The sequence below is a fragment of the Crinia signifera genome, chromosome 3, assembly GCF_055691185.1.
Source record: "Crinia signifera chromosome 3, ASM5569118v1, whole genome shotgun sequence".
Lineage (NCBI taxonomy): Eukaryota > Metazoa > Chordata > Amphibia > Anura > Myobatrachidae > Crinia > Crinia signifera.
In genome coordinates this window covers 262402539-262430397 of record NC_139219.1, presented here as the reverse complement: position 1 = coordinate 262430397, position 27859 = coordinate 262402539, and the positions used below count along the sequence as shown (strand labels likewise).

Sequence of the window (27859 nt, the reverse complement as noted above, 5' to 3'; positions counted from 1 at the left end):
TTTTTATACTATTGAAGGCTAAGAAATCTAGGTACTTATGTAGTATCTGGGTGTCCGATTTTGTGATTGTATGCCTTACCTTAAGGCATACAATCAGATGCAATGCGATGCGATGCGATGCGATTTTGCATAGGATTCAATGTTAAGAAGGTCCTGTTCATTTCCCCACTATCCAAGTGGGCATAGAGTTGATTTTATATAGCGTGGCGAGCGCAGCGAGCCACCGAGCCCGAAGCGTGGCGAGCGAACGCATATTTCTTAAAAAGTATTCTGTGTCCGCTCGCCACGCTTCGGGCTCGGTGGCTCGCTACGCTCGCCACAGGTTTATATCCAACTCCATGCCCACTTGGATAGTGGGGAAAGGAAAAGGACCCCTTTTTCCCATTGAATTCTATGTTAAAATGGACTCAGACCATTTTAACATTGAATCCTATGGAAAAATCTTGACCATCGCATCGCATAAGATTTGGTCGCATGCGATGCGATGCGATCCGATTTCTGTATCGGATGCCCAGATACTACATAAGTACCGAAATCTATTTCCTGATAATGGTGATATCTGCAGTCAAACAAGCTGCCCTTCCACCAGAAAATAACGAATATTAAGTCCACTCCATTATCCAACCCTCCCCTGCGTATAAAACACCCCCTACCTCCCTGGAAGTCATTTACAAGGGACCCTTCATTCAGCTCAGTGCCCCCTTCCACACGTTAGTGTTCTCCCTCCCACCACCTCTGCAGTAAAGGAGTAATTAGCAGAAGTTACTGCTCCAGGTCCTACATGTTGAATGGAAGATAGAGCACCCCCTGCCACCCGTGGGACATTAAAGCTGCTGCTGATAGCACCCCCCACTCCTAGGAGGGGAGAATGGGTAAGGGCCCCAGTGCATTGCGTTGCCCAGGGGCCCACACTGCTGTTAAGATGGCCCTGCACATACCGTAGGTCATGTTTGATCAGGGCATGTAATGGAATTGTGTAGAGGTGTAAATATGTCTGTTTAAGGTTGGATGATAGGGCTGGTGCAATTATGCACTGATGGTAATGACAGGTAGCAATCAAGCCTATGAAAAGTGGAAGAAAAGACGCATTTGCAGCCAATATGCAGTCAACTCTGCAGCCCCTTCTAAGCTGGGACAGGAGAACATCCTCAAATAAATATGTGCACAGTTCTAAGAATGAAAGGCAACTGAACACAGTTGAATTGATACGAAAAAGGAAGATGGAGCAGAACTGTAAGAGGTCCCAGACTGTGAAAGTCTTTATCAGATCTTCCATACATACTGTATGACTTTTCTGCCTGTGGCAATAGATGGTTTAGAAACTATTGAGAAGGAATTACCTTGTCTACGTATCTATCATCAAAAGAGTGCTTGGCCATGATGCACTTCAGTGTTGTCAGGGCCAGGTGGCGGATGTCCTGGTCCTTCTGCAATGCAAAGCCAACCTCCCTGAGAAGTATGCCGATCAGGAAGTGTTTCCGACAGAAGTCATCCGTTAAGGTGTACTCAGGCATGTCTTGGTTAAAGAAAGAAATATTAGAGGTTTATAAAATGTTTGTATAAAAAAGAGCAATATGATGAGCCTTGCCAACGAAAAACAGGTCTAAAAACAATGATATCTTCTTATGTGTTTTCTCAATGATTGGAAAACTGCAGCTTCTCTATGGTATACAGGTAACAAAACTGGAATTGTGGTCTGCAATCTGTTTGGAAAATTGCATTTTGAAATGCGGTAGTTACTTTAAAGAGCTGCATGGTTGTAAAAATGCACAAAAACACACATTCCATGGCCTCCACCGCATACCACTGACAGTGCCTTCTAGAGGTTCAAATGCCCTTACAATGGAAAACTTACCTAGTGCATGGTAATCTTTAGTGGAGTCTGACGGTGTTAATGGGTCTTCATTATACACAGGGCAAACAAAAATACACAGAAGCCAATTAATATATAGGTAACAGGACAAAATAAGTATTTCAGTTATTCAAAACTAGTCATAGCTTGTAATGAATTAACCCAAGTGGGAGAATAATGTATATTTTACCCATGGTAGTAGTACTTTCAATAACTACTTACTGTACCAAATGGAAAATTAAATGTACTAGATTTTATATTCAAACCAAATATGAATTTTTGTATTATTACATATTACACGTTTCAAATAGAAGCAGATAGTAACATAATTCCTCACTATACAATTTCAATGCACATACTGTATGTATGTGCATTGAAATTGCACACAGATGGTTAGCATTACTGCCTCACAGTGCTGAGGTCATGGGTTTGATTCCCACCATGGCACTAACCGTGTGGAGTTTGTATATTCTCCCTGTGTTTGCGTGGGTTTACTCCGGGTACTCCGGTTTCCTCCCACAATAAAAAAATATATACTGGTAGGTCAAAAAATGAACCCTAGAATGTCTGTGTGTGCATGTACATGTGTTAGGGAATGTAGATTGTAAGCTCCACTGGGCAGGGACTGATGTGAATGTTCAAATACTCTCTGTAAAGTGCTGCAGAATATGTGTGCGCTATATAAAAAAACTGAGGTACTTGTGTACATTCACTGCGCCAGCATGTCCCCTTGCAGGGGCTCGCTGCGCTTGCTTACGCTACGGTCTAAAAATGAACAGCAGGAATAACTATTAAAGTGCAAATACTCTTTTGGGCTTATTTAGAATTTTGATTTGTTTCTTTGTTAACATCACATATAATTACGTCCTGTGTATTACCTGGGATGTTTGTTGATCTTATAGGCAAGCAAAGAGGAACAAAATGCTCATGACTGCAGACCTCCTGAAGAAACTCAAACTTGTACTGATACAGTATCTGAAATATAATAAAATCTGTTTGTATTGGATTGTCTGGATGTGTTTGATAACTGTGCATTTTTACCACAGCTGGTAGTAATCTGCTGTATAATGCACAGTTATTTATATGCAGTGCATTGTGTGCTGGACTTGCTGGAGATTCATGGTACTGATAACTCTCTCAACCTGTTCTACAATCTGTCCCCAGCGCTTTCATCTTAAGTGTGATCAAAAACGTTCTTTACACAAATCTATCTTAAACCTTTGATTGCCAATATTTCTGTGAGAGATGTGCAAAATACATATATAAATTCAAATAGAAAAATTTATAAAATTTATTTTTGATTTCTTATATACGGTAAACATTACAGGTCATTGTGATGAATAAAAATGTTTGCATTGCAATTTTCACACCTATTTTGATTTGTTGCATACTATTGACTGCACAAGCTTGATTAACCAATGGAGTATATCTACAGACGTGCCATATTACCATATTGAAATTTTATGTCCTACTTGTATTTTATATGTATTGTCCTTTTTTATGCGCTTATAATTTGAACATATGCCATTTCGGTACTTGTTTCCTATCTGGGCGCCCACGATTTTAATCGCGGGCATCGGGGGTAAAATCGGGGCACTCGCGGGCATCGCGGCCGATAAAAAATCGGGTGCGATGTGCCAGACGCGATGCCCGCGATTTTCCCATAGAGAACAATGTTAAATGCCTCAATTTACCCGCGATGACCGCGATTTACCATAGGAAACAATGTTAAATGGATCAATTTACCCAAATCAGCATAGGAACAATAGTAAATGGGCCAAAAACACCCCTGAACACTGAAATGTCCCCCCAAAAGTAGTTGACGCCACCCCGCCATCAACGTGAACCCGAAGCGTGGCGAGCGCAGCGAGGCTGCGAGGGGCAGCGGTACGCGTCCTCCGACCTTTTCATGCCCTACTATCCACTAGGGCGTGGAGTGAGAATAGAATAGTGTGGCGAGCGTAGCGAGCCACCGAGCCCGAAGCGTGGCGAGCGCAGCGAGCCCCGCGAGGGGACGCGGATACCTTCACAGGTAAACGCGTCCCTTCGCGGGCTTCCCAGGTGTCCGCGTCGCCATGGACACCTGGGAAGCCCGCGAGGGGACGCGTATAACTGTGAAGGTATCCGCGTCCGCTCGCCACGCTTCGGGCTCGGTGGCTCGCTACGCTCGCCACACTATTCTATTCTCACTCCACGCCCTAGTGGATAGTAGGGCATGAAAAGGTCGGAGGACGCATAACGCCGCCCCTCGCGGGCTCGCTGCGCTCGCCACGCTTCGGGTACACGTTGATGGCGGGGTGGCGTCAACTACTTTTGGGGGGACATTTTTATGTTCAGGGGTGTTTTTGCCCCATTTCCCATTGTTCCCTATGATAATTTGGGGAAATTGATCCATTTAACATTGTTTCCTATGGTAAATCGCGGTCATCGTGGGTCAATTGGGACATTTAACATTGGTCCCTATGTAAAAATCGCGGTAATCGCGTCGGTCGCATCGCATGTCATTATAATGACATGCGATGTACCCGCGATGCCCGCGATGGGCGCCCAGATAGGAAACAAGTACCGCCATTTCTATATAAAATTTAAAGAACATAGTGTGTCCAGTGTACATTTTATTCAGCAGGGTGTACCCAAAAATGTTTACACCCACATAGCAGCGCATGGTGTTATACCCACCTTTTTTTGGCTTTTCTTTTATTTGAGTCTCAGCAACTCATATTAACACTTGCAGCAGCAGTGGATATATATGTACAGTCATTACACCTATTCAGTTATATTTTCTAATTTAAAGCGCCAGAATCTGTAGGTTGGTAGGTGTTGTTTATCTCCACCCCCACCCTACAACCACTTCTTAAAATGATCATATGTTCTGCATATTAATACAGCAGAAAGTGGTTCTCTGAGTTGTGTTGAGGAAAGAACCAGAAATAGACCTAGAGCTGACAGAAAGTGTTACAATTCACACTGTCCACTAATTTGCCCATATACTGTACGTTTGTGTTACATATAGTAAATGTAGTATCTGATTTTTACTGACAGCTCCATAAGCTGCAAGCAGAAGTAAGCCAGCAGCAACTGTTTTGGCAGTAGCTAGACCCAGGGCCATCTTTTCCACTGGGTTGGCTGGGCCACTGCCCAGGGCCCCCACAAGCACAGGGACCCCAGAGCAGCCTAAGGCAGGGCAAATTAATAATGAAAAATAAAATATTGTTTACGGCAATCTCCTGGCCAGTCCTTATGAGATTGCATTGCGTTGTATACCTGTTGATGATGTCACACCCGGCACTAAATGCCGGGTGTGACATCATCATGCCTGATGTTATCAGTGAGGAACGCAGAGAGAGATGAGGTTGTGTAGGTAGGGGCCAACCGCACGGTTTTCTGTTAAAATGGCCCTGTCTAGACCATAACTAAAACAGACCCAAAGCCTGCTTTAACCCCTTCAGTGGTGGTTTTTTTTTATGCAGTGCTCCCCACTGGGTACATTTTTTAGGGGGAGAGTTCCCTAAAAAAAACCCCCACCACTGTGTCTCCCAAGGCTGGGCAGCACCGTTGAGCACTATATCAGCTGTTGCCCGGCCCTGCCCCAGGCAACCCGGCATGACATTACACAGAAGGCGTGGCTGAACAGCTGGAGCTGGGCTGCGCTGAAGCTGAGTTCAACGATCAGATCAGCGGCACTGACTGGCGCTAAGCAGCAGCCATTTCGAGAATTTTTTCGGGTTTGCCAGTCTGGGCACTGAAGCATAGCCCAGAAAATTCTTAGTATTACCACCATTGTAAAAATCTAATCCACATGATGGTGCTAAGAGATGAGTAACTGATTTTATTCTTACCTTGTGGTCTTCCGGGCTAAACATACTGATACAGCCACTGATCATCTTGAATACAAAGCCACGATCCATAAATGTAAAACAACGCTATAAAACAAAGCAGCTCTGCTAAGTAAAAATAAAAAGTGTGACATCGACAAGTTCCTTATTTCAACTTGTTTCAGACCAAAATATATTGTAGTAAATAAAAAAGACATATCTAAAGTACTGTATGTGATTTACATTAAATAAACAGTCCTATGGCAAGGAAGGCCTCTGCTCTTCTTAGCAAATCTAATTATTCCCAATCCTCATACTATCCAATGCTATCTTGTGTAGCTTTATTATTATTTATTTTTCTGTTCTCCACAATAAGAAATTCATCCTTATTCCGTTACCCTCAAACAATGACACATAGGTAGGAATTGTACGTGTCCCCTATTTTTACAGCACAGTCCTTGGATATTTATATATGTTCTTACAGTATTTTCCTATTATTAAGGAGTCTGGAAGAGTCGAATTATTAGAGTGCACCCAATAAGAAGCATGCTTGGCATAGTAGACAGAAATTGTCGGTGTACCACATGCTGTTGTCTCTTCTATTACTGGGAAAATGGTGCATTTGTTGTCACCAAGTATTTGCTGAAGTGATGTACAGATGGAACCGCGCCGGGGGCTTACCCATGTCAAGGTAATGTGAAGTCTATGGGTATTGATAAGTCAGACCTACAGACAGAACAGTCAGCTGGGCAGGCAAAGGCAACTAAATATTAGCCCTGTGTGTACACAGAGGGGGATGTTTTTTAATTGTAAAGGAACTCTTTTAGGGGGGTATACAATCCCGGGTCACGACTGTCGATCTTTCCCGACAGCTGTGACCCTGGCCCGTTTCAGTTTTGCTCGACAGCATATCGCCAGGCGGGATTCAATGTCGAAAAAGGGGGTGTGTCCGCGTAAATGGGCGTGGATTGTCGAGATTTGTCCGTGATCGCAACAATTCAAGGCCGTAATCGGCAAAATGGGCCCGTTCTGCTGATCTGCTTCTTCAATGCTGTCGGACAAGACAGCATTGAATAGGCGCCCATGGCTATTTGCCCCATCGGAAATAGCGGCAGTGATTGAATAACCCCCTTAATGTCAGTCTTTTTGTGGGACAAATGTGTTTATTTGAGGGCTGTTTGGTAGGATTTTCTCTATTCTTTATTTTAATGCTGGTGCTGTTTGGGAGTAAATAGATTGGTTTATTTAACAGTAATGCTATTAATTTTCTGTTGGGGCTGGTTATGGGAAGGAGCTGTAGAGTGTTCAGTCATTTGTAGACTTGTAAATCTGTATTTCGTGCACCTATCCTTAATCCAAACATGATCCCAACAATCCAAGGACTGGCCAGGATTTCACTATAACTATTCCAAGTTACAGTGTTAGAACCATTAGTGATCTGGGCACAAGTCTACAGTACTTATAGATACTTCAATGAGCATTAGTCACCTTCAGGAACCAGGCAACACTCAGGCTGGCCTTCTTAGTCTCTTCCAAAGCCTCTTTGTATTTCCAAATTATATGATCTGAGAAGCTCATCACAAGTGATTCCAATTCACCGTGGAAGGATTTAGGGAACCTCTTAGTGCGATGAACCTTAAAAATAGAGGAAAGTTTAGATCAGTAATAATTTGCTGCTTACTCAGCCATTGTAAGTACACAAAATATACCAAGCTAAAATGCAAGCACTGCAAGTAAAAGTGCCTCTAACAGCAGCGACATGTCACTTACAGGAGGACAGGCTATAATATAAATGCTTTTAAGAGGAGTTAGAACAGGGTTTCCATTTTTGTAACCAAACCTGTAAAGTTCCATAACTACACACCGTGCATGGTAATTCCCGTGGATAGTACTTTTATTGACAATAGCTCTGTATCTCCCAGCAAGCGCAGGAATATTCTCTGCTGCAGAATAATCTTGTTATACAGGACTTACAACTTCCCTATTAATCACAGCATTGGGCTGCACCAAAATCATGGGAAATACCAGTTATCTTGCGTTCATTGTGACACAGTCATAGTTGTTTTTTTGCCAATATATTCCTATAAGTGCATGTTATAGCATTACCTCCTAGTATAATATAGTATAATCCATGACATATTCGCTAAATCATCCATGTACAGATGTGTCCACATTCACCTATACTCATATTGCCCATAAAATCCCTGTTTAGTGTGCCACAACTCTTCCAGGATAAAAGTAGCAAAACTGAGGATGTACATACAGTATTTGTGAATAGCGACCTTGATGGACATAAGTATTCTTTCAATCTAAACTACTATGTTACTATGTTACTGTGGCACAGTTTTTGGAGAATGAAGCAATGCTCTAGGAAAGAAAGGGTAAAAGATTTCCTCTTCCAGTGCATGGTTAGTGAAAACTGATCGTCCCCAAAACCAATCTGTTATGTATCTGAGACTGACTGTGTATATCAGGAATTAGAATGGGGCAACTGTAGCTTAGCATAGGCAACCCTCATTTTCTTACTAGTCCATAAAAAAAGTTGAGAATATATGATTAATAACTGTACAATCATGTTTCGTAAGTTCCATTGGAAGCTTCTGTAGCATATAAGAAAGGTTTGGAAAAGCTTTACTTTTAATAACAGCTACCCTACCCAATAATGACAATGGCAAATTAATCCAACTGATCAGAAGTTTTGAAATATGAGCTATCACCGGAAAATACTGGAGTAGAGATGGTCCAACGATAAGGGAATACTGAATGCCTAAGTATTTAAAAGATGTTGTGACTAAGGGAAATTGAGACAGAACCAGATCAGATAAAAAGGGTGTGGTGTCACCAGAGAGAATCATCAGCTCAGACTTGGAATAGTTCACTTTATATCCTGTAAAGGAACCAAACTCATTTATCATTGAAACTATTTCCAAAATATAATTGGTTGCATTGGATGCAAATAGCAGCATAACATCGGCAAATAATGCCAGTTTGGCATCAACTTTGCAAACATATATTCCGTTATATAGTGAAGATGACCTCAATGCAATAGCTAGTGGCTCAAGGGCCAATTCAAACAGCAGTGGGGATAACGGCATCCTTGGCAGGTACTCCTTTGAATAAAAAAGGGTTGCGAAAGATAGCCATTATTTACCCTTTGGGTGTCCAGATTAGTATACAACAGTTTCAAAAGAGATATTAATTTCTCTGGCATTCCAAATCTAAGCATTGACTCAAACACATGGGGGTATATTCAATGCGGGCAGGGAGCCCCTGACGGTGAGCTATACGGTGAGCAGTGCCGATAGTTCACCACCAGAGTTCAACGTCCTACCCTTCACTCACCGTTTCCACCTCGTCTGTTCCCTGAGGCGAGGTGGAAATGGTGAGTGCAGCCATAAAAACCGCAAGGCTCGCTACAAAATGCAGCGGGCTCGCTGCATTGGTGGTGAACCTTGCCATTTAAGGGAATCCTCGCCTTCCTCTGACGGCAAGTATTTATGCAAAACATGAACATGAATACGGTGAGGGGGGTTGGCCGACTAGGATGGCTTTTCTTGCCAAAAAGGGCATCCACACCATACAAACCCCCCTTGCCGACGCTAGCTGACTGCATTGAATATACCCCATGGTCCCACAGTAACAGGTTGAATGCCTTTTTGGCATCTAGGGAAAGAACAACACTCTTGGAATCACCCGTATGAGACCTTAGCCACTCCATGACTGCCAGAACCTTACTGATATTAATAACGGATTCCCTTCCCCAAATAAAACTGGATTGATCCGGGTCAGGGGAAAACGCAGGATTTTCAGAAGGGCGTTTCCAGAGGGGCGGAGCAAAGCACGGAGATGGACACTTAGGTGACCCAGTATATGACCCAGTATATGCCCGGTCATGCCAGGTCAGTTAAAGTATTATAGATAGACCAAATGTATATAAATGATAATAATAATAATAATAATTATATATATATATTTTATATATATTTATTATTATATACATATTTATATATATATATATATATATATATATATATATATATACACATATAGCTTGACACTTGGCTGTCTGTACATTTCCTTCTACAAGTCCCTCGAGTGCCACCACCTCCTTTGCTATTAAGATTGTGCTCCCGGGCACATTGGATGGCACCTGGGCATCATTGTTTGTAGAGTGCCGACAGTTCTACCCTGTATATATATATACATACATATATATATATATATATATATATATATATATACACACACACACACACACACACACACATACATATATACATACATATACATACATCTATATGCATACAGGAACAGCAGTGTAGACCCCTGGGCATAGCAATGTATTTGGGTCCCTACCGATCCACCAGCGGTAGGGGTGGGGGAAGCTTTGATGTCCCGCGGGTGGTAGGGTGTATTATATCAACCGCTCAGCATGTAGGGCCTTGATCAGAAATTTCCACTAATTACCCCTTTACTGCACAGATGGTGGGAGATGGGGTGGGAGAAGGGGGCATTGGACTGAATGAAGGGGCCCTGATTCATAACTTCCAGGGTGGTAGAGGATGTTTAATACGCAGAGGAGGGGTGTATAGTGGAGAGGGCTTATTATTCATAATTTTCTGGTGGGAACACAGCTTGCTTGACTGCAGATATCTCCAGTTCCCAGAAATAGATTTCTTATATTTTAATGTAATTAAAAACTAGAATCCCACCTACCAAATGGTATTGCGGACTAAGGGATCAGGATTCAGGAGGCAGAGCAATCTGCCAACGAGTATATAAAATTACATACCAGGTTTGTGGAGCTGGAGCAGTAACCAGCTGCTGGAAGGCTGATATCTCTGGTTCTGGGAACAGTAGAGACAAGCTACTAGTGTCCATCAAAGGGGGAGAGTCACAGCTTGTGGAATATACCCTCAGAAAAACTCCAAGTCAGACAGAACCTGAAATATCTGACTGGGAAGAGCAATTAACAGGCTTGGATGGGGACCACTGCTTTGAAGTCAGATATCTCCGGTTTCCAAGGGCCGATTTTTAAAATTGTAGTCATAGAAATAGGGGACCCTCAGCTTTCAGCCTAGGGTCCTTAAACTTCTAGGGGGGTTTCTGGGTACTCAGAAACTCCCCCTGCGCGCGCCACTGTGGGTGCACTATAAAAGGAAGGATAATCTTTAAGCAGTCTGAGAGAATCTTAGTCAAAATTTTGTAGTCAGTTTCAGTAATGAAATGGTCCTACAGGAACAGGGAAGCTACGGATCTCTGCCTGGTTTCAGCAGCACTCTTATAAACACCGAATTGAAATATAGGGGTGGGCTGGCTAAGAGAGTGCTCAAGGGGATAGAATTTAGTAAAATGAATTTGAAAGGCCATCTGGTCCAGGGGCGTTACTTACATTTCAGACTAGAGATTGTTTTCTGCACATCTTTTGAGGAAATGGGAGAAATGAATGACTTAATCTGAGCCGTGATGATTTGTGGGATAACTATTTTGGACCAAAAGCTATGCTTTAACGTCTCATCAATCTTGGGTATAGAGTATAATTGGGGATAGAAATCTTAAAATACGGTGGCAGTATCAGCGTTAGATTATTTAAAGAGCCATTTGGGCAACAAATTACCTTCATAATTGAGGAAGGGTGTTTACCATTGATCAAGTTGGACAGGAGTCTGCTTGGTTTGTTGCCAAACCGGTAGAAAGAACAATTTCTCTAGAAACTGTCTGCCAATGGGTTTGATTTAAAGTTTTGGCACAATGTTATCAGTTTAGATTGGGCATCTAAACAAGTAGATTCCAATGATTTTTGTCTTTGTTTGCAATAGAATAGAATATTCCCAGGCAAGAGAGTACCTCTATGGTGTCTCTGATCTGTGGGCTCCCTGTGCGAGGACAGGGCGGCCATCTGACATCTGCTGTCATCAGGGAATTACCATGGAAACGCCCAGCATTCTCATGGGAACGCCCATGAAACGCTGGGAGTTCCCATATTCAAAATCCCTGGCTCGCCTCCCCACTCACCTCCGCGCCCACCGCCAGGACTTCTGTGTGAGAGCGCTGTGGGTGCAGCTGCACATGCGCATAAAAGCCTATGCAAATGCGCAGTCACAAACAAATGGCCCCCGTGCGAATGTGCGGGGGACGATTAAAATATAATAACCCCCTATACGCAAACTAAGGCACACAAATGAAGACAAGTTGCAAACAGTTCAACTGCCAGTGACATTTGTACACACACTAGATCTATTGAGTCTGATGAAGTTTACCACAAATATAAATGAATATTCAACATGATAAAATCAGTGTAGCCTCTGCTGTCTCCACCACCTGGCCTTGCTCTATGTAGATGTCCTGCAGGCATACAAAGCTTGTTTGATATAACCATTCATGCTGACATGTGGAACAGACAAGCTAAAAGCAACTGTGTTCTCTTCAGGTACCATTTGCTCCACTTATAAATAATTAGTGAATCAATTTAGAAGTGCGGACACTGGCAGTGCCATCAGTTTATTGTCTATAACCCTCGACTATCACTTTTCTACAATGGGTGAATAAACACTGTTGTAAATCATAAAATGTAAATGTACAAATTAGTTCTCTGCTCTACATTAGTGGTCATAAGCCATTAGCCAGAAACCACAGAGGTTATATTGGGTCACATTCATTTATTTTTTGCAAAACTACTGTGAATAATAACTATTACCTTAATAATATTAATATGTGCAAAAAGCTATAGTCATAAAAAGCAATGTATTTAAGAATCATAGAAAGTTATTGGCCGAATTCACACCATGGCACCCGGATATGAGTCATATCAAATCATCACCCTTCCTAACCACATTCACCACCTTGGACAGATCATTGTATTGAGACACTGGCTGGAGAAAAACAAAGCCATCCATTAAAATGCTGAAAACTGAATTAATGGTATATGTGCACTATGATAGATGTACTGCTTGCTATGATATCGAAAAGGGGGTAGATAAATGTAATGATAATGGGAACAGTATTTAGCGTATTTACCAGAGGAAACCTCTAGATCTGTTTGGAAAATTTGGTCTCATGAAAAAACCCCTCTCTATATAAATGTTGATTTTGCTGCATATGCTTTAATGGTATATTAAATATTCTCTGACCATCGAATAATTTCTTCTTTTCAGATGCCTGCAGTTTGCCAAATTGGGGCATGTGGTGATGTCATGTGATGTCAGCCGCCCGCCTGAGCAGGCAATGCCATGCCTGTATACCAGGGTTGCCGACTTTTAAATGCTCCTCTCCGGGAGAAGCCCGGAGAGGAGACTTTCCTTACCCGATCGAGGGGCGGGGCTTGACTGTGATGTCATTAAGCCCCGCCCCCATTACGGGATATAGGAGAAATGACTGATCTCCGTGGAGGGGGCGGGGCTAAAATGGCACAATTGTGCCGTTTTAGCTCCGCCCCCTCCTCTGAGACCCGCGGATTGCGGCATTTACATGCCGCGATTCGGGGGGCTCAGGGGGGTCCCCCAGATTCCGGGAGGGTTGCCCACCCTTCCGGGGGGCCGGGAGGGGGACCCGATTTTCGTGAGACTCCCGGGAATTCCGGGAGGGTCGGCAACCCTGCTGTATACTCAAGGATGCCCATAAAATGCTGGGCGTTCCCCTGCTCCAGCCCCCTGTCCGTCCCCTTCCCTCCCCTCACAGTGCGTACGCCTCTGCAAGTGTGATACCCGCCAAAGGGATTCGCACAGGGGGTTTGCACATGATCATATTTGCACATGTGCAGGCCGCCCACCATCAAATTGCGATCAATTGCGACACCACTGATTGTCTGAGTGAACCGTAAGGTCAGGCAGACTGGCTGCCACAGTTTCATCCCGGAAACTAGGAAATCTCCGTAGAAGACGGGGACTCCTGACCTTGGAACAGGCTGTAATTTTGTGAAATAGCGATGGCTGCCCATTGTCAATCACTTGGCCACATCTGACGATACAGGATCCATACTGCATGTGCTGTATGGGCAAAGTACTGGACCTTAGCGCTTTACATCCGTAGCCACAGTTGCCACAATTAGTGGTTCTGCTACACCTGAAATGTGATCGTCATGAAATAACTAATAACTGCATCTCGTAATGCGCACAAGTCCTCCTGTAAGAGACACAGCTACAGTCGGAAGAGAGGCAAGATAATACCCTTCACTGTCATGAACAACATATAAAAATATTTTCTGCAGCTTCCCTTTAATACAAGCAGCTGAGCGGCATATAGTGCAGAAAGAATAATTGTATCGTTTCAGATCTAGCTCCCACACGGAATTACACAGTGTGCAGCCAATTTACCTGCATCATGTCTTTATCCTGGAGATGTTGAGCCATGGATTTGATAATAATCTCAAAGAAAAACTGTGAATGCTGTCAAAACAATATAATTCAGTTGTTATTTCTGGCAGAAATGTTTCTAATTTTAGAGAATCTGCTTCCAGCATGCTGAATATGGGTTATTCTATGAAAGCACTGATAATCCTATTTACTCGGCTTAATGCCCCAACCGGCCTTCTGGTGAACAGTAAATTATTTTAACGCTATTTGTTTAACTATATTTTATGAAATGATCTGTGGCTGTCTAATCCATATTGCACCAACAAAGGTATTTTCAGGACACTCTCCTGGCCCTGGTCTCATCATTGACATAAAGCTTATTCCATCCATTTACTAAGTATACAAATGAAATACTAGAGGTTTTCATAATAAGATTAGATTGATCACAGGCACAGAGAAAGGTCAATGCAATGCAATCAATCACTTCCTTCCGACTAGAGGGCACCATGAGGACTGGATAAAGAGATTACAAGCACTTCATGGTTATTTGGATATTTGGAGCAGATCCATTTAGACGCATTGCAATGTTTTTGTTACAGTAGGAAAACGCAACTTATCTTTGCTGGTTCCTACTGTATATGGGGGTTTAACATGAATGAGAATGTCCTGCTCTAATAGCCCTATCTATGTTAGGGCATAAGGGGTAGATTTATTAAACTCGGTGAAGTGATAAAGTGGCTGGTATTTTATCACCGGCCAATCAGCTCCTAACTGTGAAGTTACAGGCTTGGTTTGAAAAATGACAGGTAGGAGCTGATTGGCCGGTGATAAAGACCAGACACTTTATCACTTCACCAAGCTTAATAAATCTACCCTAAGGTTCCAACGGAGGCTCGCATCTAACTGAATCTCTGCTTTTGTGCTATTAATGAAGTAAATCAGTAGAGAGAAGTGTGACTGTGATGGTTATATATGTTATATACATAAATACATACTGTAGTTCCTAAAGAAACAGTACAGGGATTCAACATTCCCAATGATGACTTACCCTAAGCACGAGTTTAATTGTATCTAGCTCGTTACATTTTAAAAGGCTCAACAATCCTTTGGCAAGCTCTTCATGGACCGTCCGATCTGCATAGGATTGTGTTTTAAAAACGTACTAAGATAAAAAAAGAAATGAACACAGTTTGTGTAATACAATTAGTATCATAGTAGTTGCCCATGTACAGGAAGGGTTTGCTTTTGTATAGCATATGTTACATTAAGGGAAAAACATACACATTGTGGCCAATTCAGACCTGCTCATTAAGCAGTGATTTCTGCCCCTCCCCCAATGTGCATTTGTGCAGGCCTCGGCTACGAGCACCTTCAGCTAAGTTTCTCATCGCAGAGCTGCTCGCAGCCTGAGTGACGGGCAGGTGGCGCCACTGGGTGGACCCCCAGCATTTCATGGGCGTGCCCACAAAAAAGTGCCTATAGAAACACTGGGTGGACCCCAGCGAATGCAGGCCTTCCCCTGCCTGCTCGGGGCAGATGACATCACATGACGTCAGCTCCGCCCCTCAATTTAGACAACAACGTGCAGTAGAAGTATGTTTGTACTGCGAACAGAGGAAAAGTCATTAGATGGTTAGCAACCATTGGATGATTTTTCCTCTGTGTGGGCGGTCACAAGCGAGCATACACATCCGCTCGCAGCATAGCAAGGGGATTCGGGCACTTGGGGTTCGTTTCCCGGGGCGGCGTTAACCTGCTTGCTAGGCTCCGAATATATGCAGCCTAGCGAGCAGGTTGAATTACCCCCGTTGTGTACTATTATATACAGGGTCTCTACTTACCTTTACATAAGACTGGACATAGTTCTCCAGCTGTTCTTCATAACATTTAGCTACAATGTCTGTAAGGACCCTACAATAGAGATACATCAATATGACGATGAATTCAAAATATGAGTCGTATAATCTTGTTGAGTACCGTGTTCCAGCCAATGATTAGTTTCATATCAAGAGCCGCACTCACCTATCATTGTGTGAGTAGAACACTCAATATCAAGAAGTGTTCCAGAATTCATTTTCTATCAAAACCCAAGCATATATGGCTGTGGGACATTTGTTCATTATTTTTGTGTATAGAAGTTTGTAGTAGACTGTGAGCGATTTGTGAGACACTAGCCAATGTTTCCTGAAGCACGTACTAGCAGCTTGGATCAGTTTTATTTCCAAGAAATGCACCTTTAGGTTTTGTGAAGCGCATCTGAAGCTTATTCCCTAGAACAGCATAGTGTACCTTCCATTTAATGAGAATAAACTGACAATGGCATCGCAACTACGAAGAACAAAATATTAAACGTGTTCTTTTTTTCTTAATAGAGGCACTAAGTAAGCAAAAGATTGGTAGTGTAATGATGCCTACACACAGGGCGATTTCAGGCCATTTTCTAGATCGGATTTTTCAATCTGACTCGAACGCTTAGAATATTACCCTACATCACACCGTGTGTAGAGGCCATAGCGAAAGATACACAGCCCCGTGCGTCACTATCCCTGGGTGATTAAGATCCTGCATGCAGGATAAATCTAGTTAGATCACCAGTCAGGGCCAGTGTTCTTACCGGAGAACAATAGCCCTGACAGATCGGTCAGCACACATCAATGGCACATTGCTGTACACAGCTCGTCAGTGTGTAGGCCCCATTAGACATGAGTGTTCTGCAGATTCATGGCAGATAAAAGTAACACAATCCCCATATAATTTGAAAGCATTTTCTATTGCTAATTGAAATGCCGTACAGGCAGATGCATGTAGAGCGGACTACAAATAGATCACAGGCATTCTAATCACTTAAAAACTGCCAATAAAGAGTTTGCATGGATAATGCAGGCAGGTTACCTACCATGCTTAATGAACAGCCTTTATCTGTACAATTAGAAATGATCTCACCTAGTTGTCACTGTGATGACACCATCATCATTATTTTTTGTCAGAACTTGGAAGAGTTGATTGAACAAGACCGGGAGAAAGCTTATGATCATGTGAATCTTGTCAATATTCAGCAGGTTCTAGAAATATAAAATCAGTGAGAGGTGATACGTGTAACACTTAACTAAATATACAGAGGTTGATAGATCAAGCAGTGAAACCAGTGCTGAAGTGGGCCAGTGGAGAACATATCCAAAGCATCCAATGTTGTTCAAACTGCCAAAAAAACGGCTTTAAAACGTGTAGGACTCTGCTTTTTAACTGTGTTGAAATACCGGTTAACTTTAACCGGTAAATCAACTCTGGCACTTTCACATTGCAGCCTTAAACGTTTTAAAATAGAAAAAAAATGGCAATATACCGTTTTAAAAGTGCGATGTGAAAGGGGTATAAGACTGCCCAGGGACAGATGTGAATAATTGTATATTCTCTGAACAGCTCTACATAACATGGTTGTGCTGTATAAATTAAGGATATAAAATAATAAATATTATTAAGGTCTTTTCGCAGAAAATACAATCCTGATCAAACCTGAGCACAGTTACCCCTATATAATCAGCACTGAGGCAGAAGTGAATTTATAGGGTTAAAGCATTAGAAGTGATTGTGTAATGAAGGTATGTACCTTACAAGAGACCAGAAAGTCAGGTGACGGAGGCTTGACCAGCTCGTTTTCTCTTTTTTGGCATTGTTGGAAAAAGTTGTTCAGATACGGTTCCTAAAACAACAAAACAGTGGATAATTCAGAATCTTCCATTTGATGGCTTGCCAGGAAGTGATGCGATGCAGCATTACAACTCACCTGAGTGTATATTGTTGATACAACAAGTGTTGATACTTTAAAAAGTGGTTTTCCGCCATCTACCCATTTCAGCTCACTTCCAGTTTGCTGAGACACAAACATACAGAGATACAAGTGTTAATTCATTATAAATACAAATAATAAAACTTGTGACTTCAGCTCTTAACTGTCACGTGTTTGAAAAATGATAGGTGATTGGCTATAGCAACATTTATCATATGCAATGTGTTTTATCGTTCACAAAAGGTTTTATCACTTATTGATAAATGGGTCCCTGTGTTTGAAAAATGAAAGTTCAGAACAGATTAGTTGGTACATTATATCTCTCCAAGCTTTGATACTTCTCTGCCTGTGCGAGATGTACTAAGCCTTGAAAAGTGATACCATGGAGAGTGATAAACCACCAACCAATCAGCTAATAACTGTCATTTTTCAAACACTGCATGTGGCATGACAGTTAGGAACTGCTTTTCTGCTACTTTATCACTCTCCATTTTATCACAAAAATGTTTGGCTTTCTCCACGAAAATTGGTGACCAGCACTACATTTCTAAGCCAAAACTGGAAGTAGAAAAATGGGGGAGAGTTCCACTATCAGTACTAAGCTTTACAAGCCTGGTGGCACTATTGCAGGGTGGGAAAGTGAACCATAGTTAAGGTTAGCCAGCTTTGGGAAATGCATAGATTACACAGGTCAATAATAATAACTAGCTGAGTTTTAACCTGGCAAAGGTTTGCTGGGCAGAACATGTTACCCCTTTACATCCCCTTAGGAGTTGAATTTCAAACAATCCTTGCTTAGTTGGTGTCTCCAAATAACTTTAAGTTTCCAGACCACCCAGTAGGTCACATGTCCCAGTTCACACAGCAGGTATACAGGGAGAGTTCACCATCACATTTTCCAGAGCACAATGTATATATATATAAACCATGCAGCAATTATCATTATATATATATGCAGTGATTAGTCCAATTCTGAAAAAACACAATTCTGACCCTAACTCTCTCTCGAACTACCATCCTATGTCTCAGCTCCCATGCCTCTCCAAGCTACTGGAGAGACTTGTCTACTCTCACCTCACACACTTTCTTAACTCTCACACCCTATTAGACCCACTTCAGTCAGGCTTCACTCTCAACACTGCACTGAGACAGCACTGACTAAAGTAGTGAATGATCTGGTAACTGCTAAGTCTAAAGGCCATTACTCACTACTTATTCTTCTAGATCTTTCTGCTGCATTTGACACTGTGGATCACACTCTTCTCTTACATACACTACACTCCCTAGGTCTTAATGATACAGCCATTTCCTGGTTCTCATCTTACCTATCTGATCGGTCTTTCAGTGTTCGCTTCTCTGACTCTACTTCCTCTTCACTACCTCTGTCAGTTGGAGTTCCGCAAGGCTCAGTCTTAGGTCCTCTGCTTTTCTCAATCTATACTTCCTCTCTTGGCAAACTAATCAGCTCTTTCGGATTTCAGTATCACTTATATGCAGATGATACTCAAATCTATCTATCAACCCCAGTGTTGTCACCAGTGGTTTTGGGCCGAGTCTCTGAATGTCTCTCTGCCATCTCATCTTGGATGTCTTCTCTACAACTCAAACTCAATATTTCCAAAACGGAATTACTTTTTCTCCCACCAACCAAGAATAGTTACCATCCTGATATCTCCATAACTCTTGACAACTCGACAATCTACCCTACCCCCACAAGCTCGTTACCTAGAGGTCAATCTCAACTCTGAACTGTCCTTTCTTCCCCACATTCAATCTGTCTCCAAATCATGTTACATGCATCTAAAAAACATATCCAAAATGCGACCCTATCTCACACAAGATACTACCAAATCTCTTATCCATGCACTCATTATATCCCGCATTGATTATTGCAATAGTCTCCTAACTGGTCTTCGCAAGAACAGACTCTAGCCACTGCAATCCATTTTAAATGCTGCTGCTAGGCTGATCTTCCTTGCAAGATGCTCATCGTCTGCTGATCCGCTCTGCCAGTCCCTCCATTGGTTGCCTGTATCTTACCGTATTCAATATAAAACACTTCTACTCGCATATAAAGCTATTAACCATACTGCACCAGCTTATACCTGTATCTCTTTACTTATCACAAAATATCTGCCATCTCGACCACTCCGCTCTGCACAAGATCTGCGTCTCTCATCTGCACGGATCACTAGCTCCCATTCACTATTACAAGACTTTCATTGGGCTGCTCACATCCTATGGAATGCCCTTCCATGCACAATAAGACTCTCCACTAGCCTCCAAACTTTTAAGCGTTCCCTGAAAACTCACCTCTTCAGGCAAGCCTATCATATTAAAGTACCACACGCATAACCCTCTGAGGCACTTATGTATTATATAGCTTCCCTTCTGGACTTGTAACTTGGTGGGACTGCTATGATATTACTGGTGCCTGTCCTTGTGTTTCCCTCCTATATCCCTATAGATTGTAAGCTTGCAGCAGGGCCCTCCTACCTCCAAGTCTGTCTGTTGTTACCCAGTTTGTTTTATCACTGTCTACTATTATAAAGCGCAACGGAATCTGCTGCGCTATATAAGAAACTGTAAACAAATAAATAAATATATATACTGATAATTGCTGCAGCCCACAACATCTTGATTGTATTTAGCCAATGGGTGCTCTTTATGGAGCATTATTACACTTTATACAGCAAAACTGACACTTAAAAACCACCAAATGATTCTTATTAAAACAATATTTCACTGTCTGGGAGAGCCATGCCTAAATGTAGGCCTGTTTTCTACAGAACAGTGACTTTTTTTTTATAAAGGGACTTCACATCTGTAAGCCATGAATGAGGTTATCATTGGTCAGAATCCAAGCAGTACAAGATGCAAGTGAAAACAAATTAAAAACCACTTACAAGCTTCACAACAAAGCTGAGATTTAAGATGAAGAATTAACAAGTACAAGGTCAATCAAGCAGCACTGATGTAGGAAATTAATGTGCATCATATAAACAACACAGACAAAACTCTGGAGCTGTGCTGCTCGGAACATTTCAATTCTGTATAACCGATATGAGAAAAAGAAAGATGCTGACACAAAAAGAGACAAAAGAAATAGTATATTGTCTTACTATTACATTACACAGAGCTGGCTCATAGGCCAACTCTCTATAATTCATACAATATTATGTTTAGCTTAAGGAACACTTACTGGAAAATATGTTGTGCTATACTTTGTTGAAATGGGTGAGTTAAGTGGCCAGTTGCTGTGAAACCAGATGGGCTAACAAACTGAGGAGGTCATTCAGGTGCTGTTACACCTGTGCCCATCATTGCAAAGTACTGATTTTCTGATAACTGACCCTACAGCAGAGGGCGCAGGCCGGAATCAGACTGTCAATCAATGGGGAGGGGGAAGGAGGTGGCGATGGGCTTGGTTTAGAAAAAAACAGAGGCCTGCTGCCACCATATAGGGGGTGGGAAGAGGCCAGGGATCTATGTTGTAGAACACATGTCTTCAACCTGTGGCCCTTCAGATGTTGTAAAACTACATGTCCCAGCATGCCCTGACAGTTTTGGCATGCTCTCACAGGCAAAAATGTGGTAATGCATGTTGGAACATGTAGTTTCCCAACATCTGGAGGGCCACAGGTTGAAGACCCATGTATGTAGAACATGGAGGCTTGAGTGTAAGCCCCCCAATGATCGATGCTTTGATCCAATGCTGCGTCCTAGGATGCGTGTCTTATCACCCTTCATTTGTTTATTGCTCTTATCAGCACTTACAGTAATTGTATTATACAGATTACTCTTAGCTTTGCATTTTTTCTTTTCACCTTTACTATTACTTTTGGTACTTCTTTACTTTCACGGCGCCAGCATGGCGCCGCGCGTACTTCCGGGTTACGCTCGCCACTAATTAAGTTAAATAAACGGAGTTAACGCCATGCCAACATGGATAGTTCATACCTTCACTATCCATGTTGGCATGGAGTTGATTTTAATTAGCGTGGCGAACGTAGCGAGCCACCGAGCCCGCAGCGTGGGCGAGCGAAGCGAGCCCCGCAAGGGGACTCTGACGCGCGGCGCCATGCAGGCGCCGTGAAAGTAAAGAAGTACCTTACTTTTTTGGGATGTCTTTAACAGTGTCAGTGAGGACTTTCCTTTCTTATATACTGTTAAGCGTGTTTCTTGTAGATAATGTTTTGTTAAGGAGTGTGTGTGTGTGTGTGTGTGTGTGTGTGTTTCGATCATGTGCTATATGATGAGTAAGTATGAGCAATATGAGGAGTATCCAAAGTGTTACAGGCTGTAGATATGATCTTTGCCAGAGCTTTCTGGAAAGAACACCACTGAAACTGATGAAAGAGGCCAGAGTTAACCAATCAGACTCTCCCTACCATTTCTAGGATGTAATAAAGAGATATACATCATTTGATTGGTTGTGATGGGCAACATCACCACTTTTCATTTTTTAGAAGCTTTAGTAAATTTACCCCTAAGTGTCATTACGTATAACATAGCTTTGGTGCATCGGTACCTTTCCAATTGTGGCATCTTCCAAGCTCAGGTATCTTGCAGGCAGAGAGGCCGCGACAGGAATGAGGTGTTCTTGTGAAGTGAGCTGTTCATTCTTAAACAATGGCAGCCAGGCGAACCCAACTATAGCAATATAAAACATGAGAGATCATTGACTACATGATATATGCTCAGGGCAATGGACACGCTTACGCATGAGGTTCAGTGCAGTGGAAATGAAGAACCCTTGTGAGTCCGCGTATCCACTTCTACATGAAACACACAGTAGCAGGAAATGGTTACAATGTGCAGTGAATGTAATCCTTCTAAAGATACCTGCTGTTTCCAGTGCCTCTTTCTTTTTGGCATTAGCTTTTGCATTTATGTCACAGGTGACGTGATGGAATGAAAACAGAATGTGATGTTTCTCATGGAGTTGAGTGGGAAGCTCAATTTTCACCTGAAATGTAAAATATTACACCTCTCCTTAGACACTTTCAGATGGGATACCTAGAAATCTTGTACATACAAGCTCTATTATTCCAAAACATAAAATGATTGTTTATCTGCACAGACAATAGACACTGCTATAGACGCAGATCTGTATATATGTATCTTATAATATCCACAATGTTCTTTGAAGCAGTTGTCAGCTTATACTGTTATGTGTAAAGCACATACAAAGATTGGTCTATGTTGCATGTAAAGCAGTCACAATTCTAGCTGCTTCCAGCAATCAAAGAACCGTCATCCCCCCCCCCCCCCCCCCCCCAGCCCTTTGCTTTTAAGAGTATTAACATCAAAATCGGCTGTGTTTGCACCAGCACTATTCAGGAGATGTGTCAAAATCTGTTGGATCCCAATTGTAAAGTGCAGTGGAATATGGTGGCCCCATACTGTATATAACTGTTACTACGAAAATGAAATCTGTAGTGTGTATAAATATAACTCTTCTTCTGTGCCAAAATACTTGCAAATGGGATTCAGAAAGCCAGAAGCCCAACACTGGATCCCAATGGCCAAATTCCCAGCACTTCTCACTGGCACAGATGCGACTTGTTTGCCACTACTAGTGTGTCTGGGGTTGTATGCACCTGCTTCCATAGAAATGCACTGGAGTGTACGCACCTATGGCTAGTAGCAAGCATATACCACTAGTCACTGCGTGGACCCATTATTATGTGCAAATGGATCGCAAAAAAGAATCAGGCGGGGGAGCGGGTTAAGCTGTGGGAGGGGACAATAAGGGTTTGTCTGTGGGAGGCATGGGTTAAAGTTAGGATTACTGTAAAAATGCTTACTGGGATTTTATAGTATTTTTTCCATCAGGATCCCAACTTCAGTATTTTGTACCCAACTCCTTTTTCTACATGCAGACTTCCTATTGCCAACAAGTGATATCTATGAAACCATATGTGAGAATGCCTGAACCGTAATGTCTGGACTTGTGTGCAACTCTGAATCAGTCCCATTGTTCTTTTTAGTGTTTGGTGTCAGGTGCACGTCACACACCTCTCAGTTAACAGTCAAAATTATCCACATTTTATTGAGTAAAGCAAATTAACTTTCTCTGTTAAGTTATAGTAAAATATCTGTGCATCACGGCGTTAACTTGCATAACAGGTTACTGCGATAAACTGAATATTCCCTCTGGAGTCGGTCTAAAAGTCAAGGGCAAATTAAGAGAAGAGAGGCGGATCTGTGCTGGTCCCCTCCTCATAGGTAAACTCCCACACTGCTGGAAGATCAGGCACCCCTCCCGCATTCTTCCCACTTCCTAGTAAATGAACATGCTCAGGACTCCAAAAACATGGCAACTCAACCTTATTGCCGGGGACATCTGTATTGTGCATATAACGGTAGTAGGTAGGTGTTTTTCTCTGGACTCGGTATATAACATTTCCAGTTGCTCCAAATATAGTTAAAGAAATGGTCATTTGTGAAAAGAACAATTAAATCATTCCCAAGGTGCATTGTCCAACTCCCCAATCTTTGGGGGAAGTCATTTCTATAGGTTGTACAACCCTGCGATGCCTGTTTGTGCATATATCAGCCAATCACAATAGTGCTGACTTCGCAAGTTTTCCTCACAGCCTCTGGGATGCTGGGGAAACTTGCGATGTCAGGGGGTGCGTTGTGCCATTCCAGATAGGCAAATCATCTTCATTGCATTCAACTAAATTTCCCCATTACAAAATGATATTAGTTGTGTCTTTAATGAGTCACTTTTGAATATTTTTTTTAATATTTTTAGAAATATGATAATGCAAATGTGCAGCTCGATATATCCTGTAAAAGTACAAAATATAATTTCTCTTGCTCTTTCTATTAACAATCAAATCCATTTCCTCTATTTTATCAAAATATTTCTATCTGGCTAAATACAATCTAATTTCTTTCACTTCATCTGGTAATTAGGGACAAATGCAAACCATTCCGACCATAGCAACGAATGCCGCTGCCAGGCCCCTACCTATCTGCTAAACTCCTCCCATGGGTGTTACAAACTTCCCATGGTCACAATGCCGCCACCATGGCCAATGCATGACTTTCTGTATTCATAAAATGGATGCACTTGCAAAAATATACAGAATGATATATTACAACAGAGCATTTGTATTTTGATTTTGCACGTTAATTGATCTAAACATATTAAGATTACAGTAAAAACCACATGGAGTTAAAAATTGTTAAGACTACAAATTTCCAAAAAGAAATAGTCTAAAAAAAGTAAACATTGGTGCGGTGCTATAAATCTCACTATTTCATTGTTTCCATGGCAGTCATTGGAAAAAGCACAATTGGAAATTGGCCTAACCTTTTATATAATATTATAAAAACTGCCAACGAGACTTGGACAGAGCTCTGGAGTGTTCTTGGTTGGAATAACCAAACCTGGCAGCTAGTTTACTAACATGGTTGAGTTGATATAGAGCAGCTAACATCAGAGCTGGTGACACTGGAACAGATATTTTAAAGAAAAATAAGGCAGAAGACATGTAACAAAACAATATACAGAAATGAAAATGATCCAACAGACAAAATTCCTGAGCATCACTGACTGTATTGGGAGACTTTTCTGGAACTATTGCCAATATTTCCAGAAAAGTCTCCTTGCTTTCATTTTCCAAGTTGCACTGTAAAGGTAATAGAATCCAATGTCTTTAGACCACCAATCAAACTACTTTTATCAACTGTACAAGGTTTTAGACATTTTTAAATCTCAGAAATAACAACTTGAAGGACAACACAAAAACATGGCTTAGCTTTTTTTACGATATGCTGTGTTTGATCAGTTCCTACAGCATATGCAATCAGTCTCTGTTTATCCTTTGTACTCTCCACTATTTGTTATCTTATGTGCTTGTCTAATAGGGCCAATACAGCAGGCAGGTATCACAGCAATTCTCTGTTAAGCTGTTCTTGGGTCAGGGGATAGTGGGAATCCAACATGTCGGAAATCCTGGATCAGCCAGGATTGGCAAGTTGTCAATTTTTAACATACTGTTTTTTTTTTTCCGATTTCCAAACAGATCACCAGTTGGCAAATCATAAGAACGAGGAAGGAGTATGGCCCGCACTGCATAAACATTATTAATTATATATGAGTAAAAGAATCCTACTAAACCTACTAGAAAAGGCTGCCATTCACTAGAGTACCATACTTTGGTTACTGTTTACTTATCTCCTTCCAAAGCCATGTTGTCAATCTTATTTATTTATGTGTCATAACCCCCTCCCAATAAGATGACGTGTGGGTGTGGCTTAGTGGCAAAGGCGAATCTAACAGCATAATGAGTCTGGTTTGGCTTCATTTGAAGCTCATAGTTAATATAATAAAGATATAGGAATGCTAAATATAGGTTTTACTCTTCTGTTTGAACTATTAACTACTGTAAATCAATTTGTGAAACACAATGGTGCCTTGCTGTAAACAGTTTTGATGCTATTTGAAAAATATAAATATTAAATATTTTTTGGACTAATAATTAATACCTCCCGTCTATGTAACACTCCTTATGCTTCTTATGTATTAATACTAACATTTTAGCTTTAGGTCCCACGCTCTGGATTTGAACCTTAGTGCTTTCGGTCCCACCAGATAAGGTCACCTGGCCATGGTTAGTAGGCTTAGATTGTTGGCCAATAATTATGCTAAGCACCCCGAATTTTCTCTGTTACAGTTCAGAGTTTATTATAATTATTCTGATTAGCAGTGCGTAGCACTATAGAGTGTGCATATCCCTTTTTTCTTTCTGTGTGGAACTGCAAGTCTCAACATGATAGCACCTCTGATTATGTTTGGAATTAGGGTGTGCAGTCCAAGACTCCTCCTCCCACCTCAATACTACATATCTGCAATGATAATAAAATAAGGTATATCTTTAAATATTTTTAAACCGTCAGATGTAGCAGGAAGAAATGAGTTAGACTGACCTCATCATAAAAGTCTGGATTCTGGGAATGATGGAGGATTGTGGTATACGCTGCTGTAGTAAACAGTGAGCCACCAGGCTTCCTGTAAATGCACTGTTGACAAAAATTAGAAATGTAACATTGTGTACTGTACCAGGTGTAGAGACATACAGTACTAGGCTGACGTTCACATTAACAGGAGTGTACACATTGTAGTGGCCAATAGGAAGAACTATATCACAAAAAAAAGTATGTTAATATCAGGGAAGCCCGGAGAGGAATCTTGCATTACGAGTTTTGGGGGCGGGGCTTAACAGTGACGTCATTAAGCCCCGTCCCCATTACGGCAAATATCCGAAAAAACTGATATCCTGTTAGGAGCTGCACGGGCAGCGCCTCCACTCGCCCGGCAGTCTCCTCCATTGTCGTCCCGGCGGTTGCCGGGTTACTACGACGCCGTCGCGTCACCGGCCGGGAGCTTCCGGCGGACGCTGACAGGCGTCAGGCAGCCTGGGGGCAACCTCTTCCTCCCCTGCCGCAGCGGTTGCCAAGGCGACGGGGGACGCCTGGCGGCCGCAGGGAGGAAGGGGTGTTCATGACGCCGCACGCAGCGTCAGGGTAGCGCCTGGCGCGCTATTTAAACAGCCTGGCCGGGACACTCAGACGCCGGCTATAGTTCTTGCTTTGGTGTCTTGAGTGTTCCCGGTCCCAGGCTCCTACTCAGCGTTGGTTCCTGTACCCAGTGGCCAGTTCCTAGCTGCCTCCTAGGATCCTTGTCTGCTCCTGCTACAGATTCCTTCGTGGTTCAGATAAGTGGGGAGATTCTCTCTCTCCCTGTCCCCTTACTCGTGATTTCTTTATTGTGTCAGCATATTGTGTATTGTTACACCTGTCAGCATTTTGTATTGGGTCCATCTTGTGTATTGTTACACCCGTCAGCATTTTCTCATTGTGTCAACATTCTGTGTATTGTTACACCCGTCAGCATTTTCTCATTGTGTCAACATTCTGTGTATTGTTACACCCGTCAGCATTTTCTCATTGTGTCAACATACTGTGTATTGTTACACTTGTCAGTTTGGTTTGTTAGATCAGCTTTGCTGTATTGTTACACCCGTTTGGTAACAGCATTTGCCTAGGGGGTTCCAGTTTAGAGTGCTATCCACTGGCACCCTCCTCCATAGGGCAG

At 42.1% G+C, this 27859-nt stretch overlaps 1 protein-coding gene across 5 annotated transcripts in view; it reads right to left on the bottom strand.

Moving 5' to 3' along the window:
* Positions 1-27859, bottom strand: part of DOCK10 (dedicator of cytokinesis 10) — a 341015-nt gene that overhangs the window by 103825 nt on the left and 209331 nt on the right. For all 5 annotated transcript variants that reach the window (XM_083177979.1, XM_083177977.1, XM_083177976.1 and 2 more), the window contains 14 exons: positions 26692-26784; positions 22591-22714; positions 22277-22398; positions 17743-17829; positions 17566-17658; positions 16902-17020; positions 15800-15869; positions 15007-15120; positions 13980-14051; positions 7156-7302; positions 5692-5775; positions 2731-2827; positions 1856-1900; positions 1341-1516 (listed from right to left, as the gene is read on the bottom strand). In XM_083177979.1, coding sequence (XP_083034105.1) covers positions 1341-1516; positions 1856-1900; positions 2731-2827; positions 5692-5775; positions 7156-7302; positions 13980-14051; positions 15007-15120; positions 15800-15869; positions 16902-17020; positions 17566-17658; positions 17743-17829; positions 22277-22398; positions 22591-22714; positions 26692-26784 — 1443 coding nt within the window. The remainder of the gene's footprint in view (positions 1-1340; positions 1517-1855; positions 1901-2730; positions 2828-5691; positions 5776-7155; positions 7303-13979; positions 14052-15006; positions 15121-15799; positions 15870-16901; positions 17021-17565; positions 17659-17742; positions 17830-22276; positions 22399-22590; positions 22715-26691; positions 26785-27859) is intronic.